The 15,297-nt window shown below is 31.7% G+C and overlaps 1 protein-coding gene across 1 annotated transcript; it reads left to right on the top strand.

Moving 5' to 3' along the window:
- The first annotated feature begins 13,317 nt into the window (after positions 1-13,317).
- LOC141592933 (uncharacterized) lies at positions 13,318-14,531 on the top strand. Its single transcript, XM_074413826.1, has one exon. It carries the CDS (start codon positions 13,468-13,470, stop codon positions 13,933-13,935), a length of 468 nt encoding a protein of 155 aa, XP_074269927.1. The 5' UTR covers positions 13,318-13,467; the 3' UTR covers positions 13,936-14,531.
- Positions 14,532-15,297: the final 766 nt, after the last annotated feature.

Raw genomic sequence — 15,297 nt, 5'->3', positions numbered from 1 at the left:
ATATTTATCCTAAGGTATCATGCATATTCCATTATGAATGTATTATGCCTATCCCATCATGATTTTTATTTATATCCTCTCATTCCTTATCGTTCAAAAATGTTGTATTATCAATGTGTTTACTTAAGTGCATGTTTACTTGTATTTTAACATATTGTGGCTGGGAGAACCCTGAGTTACTCCCCACTGACTGTGGCATTCATATTTATATGATTGACAGGTTTGTGATGAAGCTTAATTGGGGGAGACCGTGTGAGCTAGCGAGTTCTTACCCTGGACCTTAACTACTTATCTATTAGACTCACCCTTTTATTTGTGCGTATTCGTGGGATATCTTTTCCCCAAGACATTTATTTGGATTGTAAAACTTAAATTTACACTTATCGCACTTTATTTTATTTATGGCAAGTGAATCCCGTACTTTGAACTTAAAAAGTTTTTGAGAACCCATATTTTCCGCCGTTTATTTATTAACGTTATGTGGTCTTATCGCGGGGTTCACAATTCAACTTCACTTTGCAAGTTTCTTTTATCACGTTTGTCAACACAACTTTTACACGATAAATATCGTTAGCTGCGTGTTTGCAAAAATTATAAAAGTTAGATATTCTTAATGTCTTTCTTAAAGCATTTAATCAAATAAGATCCACATGAATATATTTTCACTTATGTATCAAGAGAAAATTAAAGTTAAATGTCTGCTTGTAAATAATGCGCTAAAGAGAAACTTGCATAATGGAGTGAGTAGTAATGAAGGCCGACCTAAGTCGTCCCTATTTTCAACGCACACTCAAGTCAAGAGTAGTGACTCAAGTCAACTGCCCACACCCGATTAGTGGCAATTACCTCTCTCTTTCTTTCCGTCTCTTAAATGCTCTCTATCTTCCCATGTTTCCCCTTTAAATATCCTTCATAACTCACAACAAATTAAAAAAACACATCATGATGAACTTCACAAAATCACCAAAAACAACCCTAACCCTCCTAATCCTCACCCTCATCCTCATCCTCGCTTCCACCGACGCAACCCGGGCCGACCCGAAGAACTCCAAGCCCAAGGGCCCGGCCCAAAAACACGAATCGAACCCCGTCGGAGACGAACCGAGACCTATATACGACCAGACCTGGGGCCCGGGTGTGTCAGGTGGCGGATACGGGTACGGGCATGGTAGCCCTAGTGGAGAGCACTCTAAGGGTGGCTTTAGTGGAGGACACTCTAAGGGTGGCGGATAAAGTTGAATGAGATTAATTCGCTGAAATGGACAGATATTATTATAAAGAAGACACTTTTAATATATAGTGTATGGTATGAATGAATGTATGATTATCGTGTGTTTGATGTGTTGTTGCTTTATCAATAGTATCATCAATGTATTACGTGAGTACTACTTTATAATGTTTGGATGAGTTTAGTATTAGTATTGTGTGTTTTGGCTAGCATAGGTTTGGGAATTGGGTTTCAGTATCACCCTCTAAAATATACATTGTAATCTCTACATGTTTCTCTTTTTTATCGGGTAAGGTTTACATAATGTGTATGAGAAAATGATACTGAAACTCAGGGAACGCTCTGGCATTGGCATTGTTATTTGTCACTTCGTGACCGTGTTTCCCTACTTCGCTCTTTTACCTTAGTTTTATCTTATCATGCAAGGCTATAAAGAATGAATAAAGTGAGTTTTTTTCGTATTACTATTGTCTTTTTATGCTTTGCTTTAGCACAAAATATTGTTCTATTTGTGTATAGAGTTGTCTTTGAAAACAATAGTTACTCCACCGTCTCATTTATTTATTCACATTTTATTAAAATATCATCGTAAAGTATAAAAATGACAAGTCTGGCTCTTATCAATGGAATCTTATGATTGTGATAGAAAGTAACAATAAACGATTAATTGCTTATGTGCAATTCCATTATTCAGATAAATTAAGGTAGTGTTTGGAAACACGGAATTAATTTCATTTTCAATTGTAGAAATTCAAATGTTTGAATTCAATTCCAAATCTAATTCCAAAATTGCGTTTGGGAAACCCATGGAAATGGAAATGGAAATGGAAATGGAATTGGAATTGGACTTGGGCGAGACAGATATGGGTCGATGTCATTGGATGTTTTATATTTGAAAAAAAAAAAAATTTGTCTCGAAAATCGGAAAAAATATCATAAATAAAAATATTTTGATGAAATTTGCATCACAAAATAAAATATAAGAAGTGATGGAATTGAAATGACTACCATAAGGTAGGTATTCGAGAACCCCAAATTTTAACTAGCTTGGAATTGATGAGGAATTTAGTCAGTTCCAATTCCAAATTTTACGGGTTCCCAAACACTTAAAATGTCTCAATTATGGAATTCAATTTCAATTCAAGGTTCTCAAACAGGATATTAGAATAATTAGATGGGTCATGAAATTTGGCAATTGGGATCCTCTCACTTTATTCTTATCTTGTGGATATTATCTTGTGGATATTCAACATAACCTTATCTTGTGGATATTCTTATCTTCATTTTCAGCCATAGATAAGAAGTATTCATCAATTTTTAAGGAGAAAATGATTTTCGTTCGTGATTCGTTTATCGCGTATCGGCACCCTCAAATGTCTTTTGTTGTTTCTCAATTTTTTTGTGGCTGCTTTATCTGACCCGGGGAACCGTCCGTATGATTTACAAATATTTTGTTCCGGACCCTGAAATCTCAAACCATGTATTATACCCTTATTTTTTAGCCATTTGGGAGGTAGTACGGGTCATTTTTCTTTTCCTACCAATTTTTCTACCACGTGTCTGAGGTCGCGGCATGAGTTATCGTATTCGATTTTCAGCCCTAAATAAGAAGTATTCATCTGTTTTTAAGGAGTGCCTGATTTTCGTCTGAAACTCGTTTATCGCTTATCGGCACCCTTAAATGGCCTCTGTTGCTTTCTTAAAATTTATGTGGCTGCTTTATCTGACCCGAGGAACTGTCTTTATGAATTACAAACATTTATTTCTCTTTACATTGCCTCTTTCCTTTATTTTTGGGATAGAACCTGAATTGTTAGATTATCGGTGGACGAAATCTTGAGCGCTGAGATAAATAAACCTCTATTTCTTCTAGGAAATCGAAATACGCTAATAATTCTCATTTCAGGCGACAAATTTCGTCTGAGCCTTTAGACGGATTTTTGTGACTATTTTTATGGTAAAATGTGACCTCCTAAATTGGATCACATTTTGTAACATAAAAATATTACTACTTAAACAGAACCACATTTGAATGTGAAATTGTGAATGGGTTATATATAATCGTCTAAAACCTTCAGACGAAATGACTCGTCTGAAGAAACACCTTTCAATCGAGTTAATCTTTATTGTTGATGGTGACCCCAAATATCAACTAGGAATTTAGTTTAAATTAAGTGTCAACAATGTGAATGCGTATGTTTACATTACTTGGTGATTACTCTTAGACTCTTGACTCTTAAGACACTAGACCTTTTATTTGGTTAGGCAATAGAACCGTCGAAGATCAAGTATTTGACCTTTCTATAGTCAGAAAAAAGGTTCCTAATCTTCAATTTACTTGCCATTTTAGGCATAAATCTACTTTTGTTGAAAATTTAACCAACTAAGCGTGATGGATTCCTCTTCTCCGTTTATTAGGAAGGAATAAGAGAATGGTATATTAGAATATACCATATATCTTACCATATAAGTTATACGAGTATTATTATTGTCTTAGAGAATAAGATAGATACTAGTTACTAAAACCTTAACCCTAAACTCATAGATCTAGAAGCTTCTATCTTATTCTCTAAGACAATAATAATACTCGTATAACTTATATGGTAAGATATATGGTATATTCTAATATACCATTCTCTTATTCCTTCCTAATACCGTTCTAACTAATTTTAAATTTATACTCCCTCCTATTCAACATTTTCTTCCCTATTTCCTTATTCGGATTATTCGGGTTTTCTTCCCTATTTCCTTTTTTGGGTTGATTTGTGTGGTCCAAATTAAATTATATGTGGGGTAGTGTGTTTTGTGTGGTCCAAAATCCCTTTCTTATTTCTTGTGCAAAAAGGAAAGGGGAAGAATAAAGTGAATAGGAGGGAGTATGTTTTTTTTATGACGCAAGAATCCACAACTGTAATCTTTGGTGTGTACTTGGTAAACCTCCGGGTTGTTAGGGATTGATTATTACGAACAATGATTTGACAAACAAATACAGACCGAATCGACTCTTGCTTTCCTAATAGAATAATTCGACCCTTATACTTGTGCCTGGGTTATACCGAATTTTTCTACTGAGATAAGACGGTCCCCTCTGTCTTTGGCACTCAAAGATCAGAGACGCAATATAGAAATATTGTGTGTAGTTTTTTAAACGTTTGTTGATGTCAGAAGAAATTTCTATTTCTTTGCTTCTTCTCTTCCTCTTTGTTTATATAGAGAGGAAAACAGGGAAGGGAGGGAAGTTATTCTGAAGAGTTGCAACTCTTCAGAATCAGGGATACATTGAATTAGTTTCCCCTGAAATTAATTAATTATTTTTTCAGTATAGACACGGAATTAAGTTCCGTTTCCCGCGATATTGCGAGACCCCCGTCATAGTCATTCGTCCGAATGCTAAACCGTAATTCCGTAAATAATTATGCAAGTATACTCTCCGTATTTTCCCGAACTTGCAATTTATTATTCAGAAATTACCCACTAACGAACCAACCTTAATTACGCAAAATGAAACCGGTAACTACTCTTAAATCACCAACACGGGTATACGTGATAGCATGTAAAATTGCAAACCATGTATATTGGGTAAGCTACATAAGAGTGACGGATTCAAAATGTATAAAGCATAGCCACTCGGCCTTCGGGCCATTAACACTCCACAAGATTGTTCTTGAGGAGACTTGATCTGAGACCTTTGGAAATTTCACTCAAGTTTTACCCTTGGAGCCTAATTAACCTGGTCCAAACCCGACTCGATTAAGTAGTCGGGTCTACTAAAACGTAGACAAACTTAGATGAGATATTATACGATCAACCTATAGATCGAGTCATGATATATAGTCAAATCGTTAATTCTTGGGCTGGATCAGTTTTCCATGCATTGTGTGTTAACAAAAAGCCCACAAATTTGCAATTGAAGTTGTACGTAACAATTGTAGCATGTGTTAGTCAAGTTTGTGCTTTGTAAGAATGGCATGAAGTATTCATGATTAATTTACCTACTCGAGAAGCAGGGGCAAAGGCAGGATCTGAAGTATGGGTATAAAAAAAAGTTCTAGCGGAGCAAAATTCCTAAGTTGCAATTATTACCACATTGTACAAAGGGTATTTGGATTAGCAAATGTTGTAATTTTTTACTAACTTTTTTTTTTCTTTTATGTTTTGGGTAACGAGTGCTTCTCATTTTTACTAGCTAGCTACTCCACTAATAACACACAACCGTAATAAGCTAAATAGGGGAAGATTTTCAAGATTATTACATTAATTATGATAAATATGACTTTCAACTCTAATTTATCATGAAATATTCATAACAATATTTCCCTAATTAGATTATTATCATATGCCCTTAGGGCACATGTTATAAAATCCGATTTAAATATAATTATCGTATACTTTTTTTTGGCAGCAATAATTATCGTATACAAAATAGTAAAAAAACGAAGTGTTTGATTGCTCCGTATTAATTAAGACGGTAGGAGTATATATTTCCAAATGGGTGTTTGATTGCTTTTCGTGAGGATAGATTTTGTAAAATACGAAGTGTCGTTTAGGATATACTAGTTTGAATGCCCGTGCGTGACAACGGGGTAATTAAATTATTTATAATGCAAAAAAAAACATAAGGGTTTAATGTTTACATTCTATGTCTAATGATTTGTTTACATATTATTAAAATATCTCTTTCAAAAAAAAATAAAAGATTAATATATACGTGGGTTAACTCTTATTTATAATCATATAATCACCCCCACCTTATACTAATCTTTCAATGTGGGACAATTCTACTATTTATAAGTAATATATTCACTAAACTTAGATTATTTTTCTGATGTGGGACAATTCTACCATTTATACGTAGTATGTATATCATCAAACTTGCATTGTTTTTCAATGTGGGACAAATAACATACTCAGAATTACACCATCTTCTTTGCATTTAGTTCGACATTCACCAGATCCCGAATACCGAATACGGTTAATTGTTACTCATTATATCTAATAGTTGTATTTAAATTTAATAATATGATCAAGTATTCTCCATTAATATTTGTCGTTGTTTTTTTTTTTTTTTTTTTATCATAATTGAGATACGGAAATTTCTTGTGGTACCCCTTAATTTTGTCAGATTTTCTACCTTACCCCTACTTTTAAGAATCTGCCTATAGTATCCTTGAGGTTCCATTTTTTTGCCCATAGTACCCCCATATAAAGGCTGTTAAATGGACGTTAAGTTTGATGGCGTGACAATAAAATAACAATTAAAAAATAATACCTATTGTTTTATTGGTACGGATATCTCTCTCTTTTAAATGAAAATTTAGTTAACTATATCATTATAATATTGGAAATTTCTCATGGTAACCTTGAACTTTGATAGATTACACATGGTACCCCTAATTTTAAGTTTCTACAAATGGTACCCCATGTGTTCACCTTTTTCTTTCCTAGAATACCATTTGACAACTTCCGTCATAATGTCACTACTCTGATGACTTTTGACGCCTTTTTCTTTTGTTATCGTCTATTACACAAACACTTCATCATCTAATTCTTAAATCCATATTTTATTTAATAAACTAACATTTAATACCTAAATAACAAAACACAAATAGCATGGCATGCTCAATTACTCATCTAGTTACTCATAGGAGTAACAGCGTTATGAAAAAAAGTAAACACAAGGGTATTATATGTACAAACTTAAAATTAGGGATATTATGTGTAATCTAACAAAATTCGAGGGTAACATGAAAAATTTCCCCTATAATATTAACCATTTTATCGATCTTTCTCCCACCTAAAAAAATATTGCAACTTTAAAAATTAAACATTTAATTCAAGATTATGTTTAAAGTCTCTTATATAATAAGTATACTTTAAGAGATTTAATATATTTGGGGTGATACCTAAGTTCCAAGGGTAAATCCTATTTATAATCATGGGATCACCGCACCTATGATAATCTTATGGTGTGGGGCAATTCAACTATTTATACGTAATATATATTTATCACACCTACATTATTTTTCAATGTGGGATGAATAACATATTTAAAAGTACACCATATGTTTTGAACCTAATTCGACATCTAACCCGATTTAATAATAAGCAAATACATCTATTAATATTCATACGTTTTTTTATCATAGTTAAAATATGTGCAAATGATATGAACCTATACCCTAATGATAGAATTTTTTTAACACAATTTTAATTATACTCCCTCCTATTCTACATAACCTTCCTTATTTCCTTTTTCATCTATTCACAATATCTTCCCTCTTTTCTTATTTAGTAAAGTTTTATACTTATTTTAATCAACTCACCCCACAACAATACCCCACAATACCCATACTTTATCTTATTTTAATCACCTTACCCCACAACAATACTTATTTTAATCATCTCACCCCCACAATACCTTCCCTCTTTCCAATTATCTCACCCCACCACAATACTTTAACTTATTTAATTCAAACACCCTTAATTTTTGTGCCATCCATGAATAGGGAAGATTATCGGGAATAGGAGGGAGTATTATTTAAAGGGAGTATATTTATCACATCTACATTATTTTTTTTAACACAATTCTAATTATATTATTTAAACGTAGTATATTTACCACACCTACATTATTTTTCTATGTGAGACATATAAAATCTATAGGTAGAAAATATAATGATATAAAATTTTAAGAACTCTCCAAGACAATACTTAAGAGACTCAAAAGATTTTGGATTGATGCATAAGTTCCAAGTATGCCTCCTATTTATAATTATAGAATCACCTACCTTATACTAATCTTTCAATGTGGGACTATTCTACTATTTATATGTAGTATGTTCACCACACCTACTTATTTTCCAATGTGGGAGAAAACATACTAAAAAGTACACAATTTTACATACTAAAAAGTACATCATCTTTAATATGTGCAAATAATATGAAATTTATACTCTAATGATAGCATTTTTTACCACAAAGCTAATTATATTATTTTCATAATTTTTTTAACGATATTTTTTTTTGACAAATGAAATGTAAAACTTTGATATAAAATTGGAAATATCACTTGAATATAATTTAGGAAATATACATATTATAATAATTAAAAGATTTTCAACTTTATTTTTTACATCAAAAATTATACTTTCCTAAATTTATTTTTGGTGATGTGGACGCTCTCAGATCGCTCGAAAAAACTCTCTTTTATATATATATATATATATAGAATATAGAATAGATTTTACATATATATTTTCTCTAGCTTATACGTATTTTCTACGATGTATTTGTACCTTCGAAATCAATGATCAGAAAAGTACGAAATAATTTTTTGCATTTTCTTTAGCTTATACACACAACATCAAAAATTCTTTTGTTTTTATGGAGGATCGTCCTAAAGACAATCCATTAAATAAAATATTACAAATACTTAGGTGGAAGAAGTATAATCCTTACGGAGGGAACAAGAATTTTTCACGACATTTAGCTAACATCACCTCATTATCTTAGCTCGATCGGTAATAACATAGCTAATTAAGAGGCTATTAAACATAGGTTGTCATGACATATACTTATAACACACAAAGGTGGAAAATTGGATCTATCATGCTATTATTCCATCGACAAGTAGTGATATGTGAGTCATTTTGCTTTCTCATGCTTAATGATAATTATTGGTTTAAGTATTTGTGGAGTCAGAATTTGTAGTTAAGGACGAAAGAATTTTAGCTTGGGTGAACGAGCAATGCTATAGTACAAAAACTCAAAAATTGTTTACAAAATTGTAACTAATATTTCAAAATTTACAAATTTATGAGGAAGAGCGGCCCTGTTAGCACTACAAGAAAAACTAAAACAGGCGATAGATTTCAGTCGCTAAATTGAGTTTAGCGACTGATTTCAGTCGCCAAAATCGGTCGCCTGTTTTATTTCTTTTTGTAGTGTAGCTCCCTCGTAGTTCCACCACTGAGTTCGAGGACGATATGATATACATCGAACATATATGGTCAATCTGTTTTATTCCATCATATTAAATTTCTCACAAATAATTGTTTAAGGCTGACATATCCGTCTTAAGCTTTTAATGAATCAAATAGAATAGATCATGAAACAAAAGCAGAATGTTTAGAAACTAGTATAAAAAGCCGATGAGATCTATTCAAGTGAGTTGCTATTTAATCCTTTTTATTTTAAAGATGCGTATGTCCATTTTAAACTTAAAATTCGAGTGTCAAGTGCCAACCCTAGTTACCCACTTACCCTACCTTTGTGAAGGAAGGAAGAAAACCCTAGCTAGCTAGCACAACATGTGAAAAAATTGAAAATGTGAGTGTCATTAATACAATACACCGGTTTACTACTTAACTACTCGAAGTTTGACCAAAATGACAACAAGTGTACCCCAAAAGTCATTGATTTAGCTTTCCACTAAATATAGTGACAGTGAGCTGTGACATAACATTAGTTTATTTGTAGTGACTTTGCCTTTATATCCAAAATAGTTTGGACCCCCTCCACCATTATTATTATTATTATTATTATTATTATTATTATTATTATCCACCAATTTAATTCATATATTTGCCTATATAATTGCCATAATTCTATAACGTGAAAAGTGTTCGTTTCTAACTGATATAAACTAGTTTAGACCTCGTGTAATATATATAAGGTATTTATAGTTTTTTTTTTAGTAAATTATTTATATAAAATTGGTACCTTATTAATTATCTACATTTCTTATCATTGTATTTTGCATTGAGAAAAAAAGTTGAAACTTAAAATTAATCAAGAAAATTGAGTAATGTCTTGAAATTTATTTTAATGAAAATATTTTTAAACCATAAAGCTATCAATTTCAATTTACAGAAATTCTCAAACTTTTTTTGCCACGAAACTAATAATATTAGTGTACAGTTTTGTTAGTATGAGTCAAGTTTACAATTTTGTTAGTAGTGAAAATAGTATAATTGGATGAAAATATTAATCCCCCTACTACTAAGAGAATAAAAATTCTCTTAGTTTTCCCTCCAAAAGGCATCTAGCTAAATAAGGTAACAAGTAAAAAAAATTCATTACATTATTATCTTTTTAATTAATATATTCTTATAATTAAACTCTAATCTTTTTAATTAAAATTCATATTTATGACCTTTTCATTAAAATCCATAATTTATTATGCAATCATTTCCGTTTCCAAAGATATTATTCTTCATCAGTTTCACTCTAAAATTACGCAAATCTGCTTCTTATGCAATCTTTAACCGAAAAGGCTACAGTTACACTCAGTGTATAGAATCTTCTATACACTACGAGTAATTTGGCGACATGTGGTGGCGGTGGGCCTGTAATAGAATCTCATTTTAATATTTAAGTATTAGACTATATTTGAAATTTATATATTTACCCTTATTAGTTTATTTTCCAAAATAATATTACTCCTTATTAATTTCATTTCAGCTATTTTATATTTTGATAATATGGTCATCATATATTTAGAACTAATTAAATTATTTCCTAATAATTTTCTTATATATTGCTTATTACGTTTTTTTTCTCTCATAATTTTTAAATTTCACTTTGCTGTAATTAGTGTGTAATATTTAGAGGTTTTGATTTTTTTTTTCAATTACAAAATTTATTTTTAATCGAAGTTCAATTGATTTTAGTATTAATTGAAATAGAAAGCGGATTAAATTTATCATGAAAAAAAGGTGCGAAATATTATTGAATGAAGAAAAATAAAAAAAATAAAAAAAAATCACGTGTAAAAAAACAAACAACTTTTCATTATTTTTTCTAATTGGTAATTAAATATTACCGTAACTTTTAATTATAGTAAATAAATTTCCAAAAAAATTCCCCAAATCCTTTCCAAACTTTTCTCCCATTGAAATAATTACCTTCATGTTTACATAATTAGATTCTGGCACATGTTCAAATTCTATTGGTGGTGTATGGAAGATTCATACACCATGTGTAACCGTATCATCTTCCATCTTTAACATAGTTATTGATATCACTTACATCCTAAAATCACGTAAATCTGTTTCTTATATTATCCTCATCAGTTACACTCTAAATATGATGTATATTTTAAAGGACGTAGCCATTTTATGTATTTTTATAATTAAAAATAAAGAAAAAATATTAGTCTAATTATTCATAAATCGTCTTTTTAAGTGCATGCTATACTGTATTTGCCTGTTTTTGTTATAAGGTTTATATGCGTTTTAATTAGATTTTACATTCTTACATCATTTAATTGCAATTTAATGTCATAAATTAGTTTCATGCAATGATATAGCATTATAGAGTTAATTTTTATAGTAAAGTAAAAATGATTTACGACAAATATAACTTAACTTAAAGTGTCTTTTGATAATAATAAACTTTCCTTTTTCTACCTCTTACTAAGATTATATTAGTACATTATAATATTAAATGTACAGTTAATTTATGCAATTAATTTAATGAGAATGTCTCTTTGTAAAACAAAACAAAAAAATTCCGTGTTGTAGCACGGGGATCTACACTAGTTATAATGAAAAGAAAATGATGTGATGAAATTAATTATAAGGCGAATTTAACAAAAATAACTCAACCTTTGACCAGTCTTCTAAAAATAACCCGACCTTTTAACTTAAACAATAATAATCCAACCTTTGTATTTTTGTCACAAAAATATCCCGAAATCTCACCTAAACAAATTTGTACCAAATATTAATAAATGATATTTTGTAAAATAATTTCATAAATCTTTAAAGTCTATTTCGTGATATCATATATAAAAAAAATTTCATAACCAAAAAACTGAAAAAATTATAATTTCCTTAGTTTGTCAATGGAAAACTAATTAATAAAACAAATATAGGAGTATAATTTTTTGAAAGAAATAAGATAGGTTTTAAATTAGTGGAAGAAGTGATGAGAGATATACTTTTGATTTTTTAAATCTAGAATTTAAGGAAACAAACAATTTCTTAAACCATATAATTTATGCCTTTTAGGATTTTGAACAGTACTAGAAATTTTTTTCAATTTTTTTCTATGTTTTTAAATTGTTCGTAAATTATTTTTTTATAATTTTATATAATCATTTTTGCAAATATATGGCCAATAAGTTAATAGATTGATTAAATTATCATTTATGAAATATAAGTAAGATGTCGGGACATTTCTGTAACATAAAAGCAAACGTTGGATTATTCTTGTTAAAATCAAAAGGTTGGGTTATTTTCGGAATACTTAACAAACGTTGGGTTATTTTTGTTAAATTTGCCTTATTATAATCATTAGTTTCATTATTTAGTGAATGGACTTAATTGTTATAAGTTTCCTTATTTATGAAAATGCTTTTGGAGGAAAATATTTTGAGATCACCTATTCTTTTAGTAGATAAGAGATGTCTACGGATTGGAGGATATATGTGTATTATTGTTTGTAGTGATAGTAGATGAGAAAATTAATTACTCCGTACAATTAATTGATTAAATATGTAACCATAGTATAAAGCTCATGGGTACAATCGAAGCTTGATATGTTGAAATCAGGCAAGTCGTTATTTGTCTAGTTAAAAGGTCTCGCCAAAATAAATATCTCGTGTCATAGATAAGGGATGATGATCGATCGTCCCCCTTGTTCTACCATGTTACGTATATAAGTTTGAGCTTTAATAGGACACGTGGTACACGTCGCTCGGCTCCAAAATCCTCACATTCATAGTTTATACCGTATGAAACAGTCTCATATACTATAAATCAACCTATGATAACCGAATAAGAATGCATAAATACTCGAGTTCATAATTCACATGAAATCGTCTCATATCAGATTCACCATATGTATTCTGCCCTAAAGTTTTATTAAATCACTTAAATTCGAGCCGCTCGCAAACTTTTTAATCCAAGCCAACGACAAAAGCCTGAACTTAAACCGAGTTTATCCAAACGGAACTTAAACAGCTTTCAAGTTATCTCGTCTCATTAAAAATTAACCCTGCTCTATACGAGTAGTAATGAAGGTCGACCCAAGTCATATTTTCAACGCACACTGAAAGTGAGAGTAGTGACTCAACTGCCCACACCCAATCACCTCTCTCTTTCTTTCCGTCTCTTTAATGCTCTCTATCTTCCCATGTTTCCCCCTTAAATATCCTTCATAACTCCCACACAACACCTTACTAATCCTCATAACTCACACACAACAACAAAACAAAACACACAAAAAAAAAACACATGATGATGAACTTCACAAAATCACCAAAAACAACCCTAACCCTCCTAATCCTCGCCCTCATCCTCATCCTCACTTCCACCAACGCAACCCGGGCCGACCCGAAGAACTCCAAGCCCAAAGGCCCGGCCCAAAAACCCCAACCGAACCCTGTCGGAGGCGACCCGGGCGGGTTCTTTGGGCCGGGCGGCGGGTTTGGGATACCCGGGTTCGGCCAGGGTTGGGGCCCGGGTGTGACGGGTGGCGGATACGGGTACGGGTATGGTAGCCCTAGTGGAGGGCACTCTAAGGGTGGGACTATTAGACCTACTGTTGTGTGTAAAGACAAAGGTCCTTGTTATATGAAGAAGCTTAGGTGTCCGGCTAAGTGTTTTACGTCGTTCAGTCGGTCCGGCAAGGGTTATGGCTCGGGTGGCGGTGGTGGTGGGTGTACCATGGATTGCACCAAGAGTTGTACCGCTTATTGTTAAATGATATCTCGTATAATACTCCTTTCGTTCCAGTGAATTAGTCTCGTTTGACTTTTTTTTCTTGACGTGGAAAAAAGTTGAATGCGATTAATTCGCTGGAATGGACGGATATTATTATGAAGAAGACACTTTTAATATAGTGTATGGTATGAAACTATGAATGTATGATTATGGTGTGTTTGATATGTTGTTGCTTTATCATATGCAACAGCATTTAATAGTATCATCAATGTATTACGTGAGTACTACTTTATAATGTTTGGATGAGTTTAGTATTGTGTATTTTGGCTAGCATAGGTTTGGGTATTGTGACGGAAAATGAGATAGTGTCATTAGGTAGTACTGAGTTTCAGTATCACCCTCTAGAATATACATTGTAATCTCTACATGTTTCTCTTTTTATCGTGTAGGATTTACATAATATGTATGAGAGGATGATACTGAAACTCAGTATCACCTGCCTAATGACGCTCTGGCTCTGGCATTGGCATTGTTATTTGTCCCTCCGTCATCACCGTGTTTCCCTACTTTGCTCTTTTACCTTAGTTTCATCTTATCCTATAAGGCTATAAATAATGAATAAAGGGAGTTTTTTTCGTCTTGCTGTTGTCTTTTAAGCTTTGCTTTAGCACAAAATATTGTTCTATTTGTAAATTGTGAATTGAGTATTTATTTACATTTTATTAAAATATCCTTGTAAAGAAGAAAAATAACAAATGATTGTGATAGAAAGTAACAATAAATGATTATGCAAAACTCCATTGTTCAAATAAATTGAGGGATATTAGATGATCAAGAATTTCGGTAATACGATCCTCTCGATTCTTCTCTCCATCCTATCAATAATGGTCAAGATTTTGCTCCAAAACGATCTAATGGTCAGCTATTAAATATTTCAACATGACCCTATATGAAAATGATGGTTGCTTTTCTGATTTCAACATTTCGACTTTTTGCACTCTAAAAAGCATTTTTTTTTTGTCATTAAATATTTCAATATTTTTTGTCATTTTTTTTTTTTAGTTTTTTTGCACTCTAAAAAGCATTAAAACTTCTACACTTACATAGTTACATAATCAATCTTGTGGATGAAAACATCCACTCCATTTGCCTTTGTTTTCGTTTTCTGTTGTGTGCAAGAAAAATGAGATGACGCCACACGGTGGTACATTATGTAAAACTCAAAACTATAGCGATCATATCCATCACATTTTCTCTACAAGGATATTTATGGGTTTGAAGCCTTCAAGTATATATAGGCAGGTCTGAAAGACGCAAATCTAGCTAATTTCCGAAATCTCTCAACCTCCTTTTCCATATTCCGCTTCACTTTGCCTACATGTTGCGTATTCAACAAACTAA

This window comes from Silene latifolia, chromosome 7, assembly GCF_048544455.1.
Source record: "Silene latifolia isolate original U9 population chromosome 7, ASM4854445v1, whole genome shotgun sequence".
Lineage (NCBI taxonomy): Eukaryota > Viridiplantae > Streptophyta > Magnoliopsida > Caryophyllales > Caryophyllaceae > Silene > Silene latifolia.
This window is presented reverse-complemented; position numbering and strand designations above follow the sequence as displayed.

Excerpts from the sequence above, each read along its gene's own strand:
- LOC141592933 (XM_074413826.1), top strand. The coding sequence starts at position 13,468 with ATGATGATGAACTTCACAAAATCACCAAAAACAACCCTAACCCTCCTA.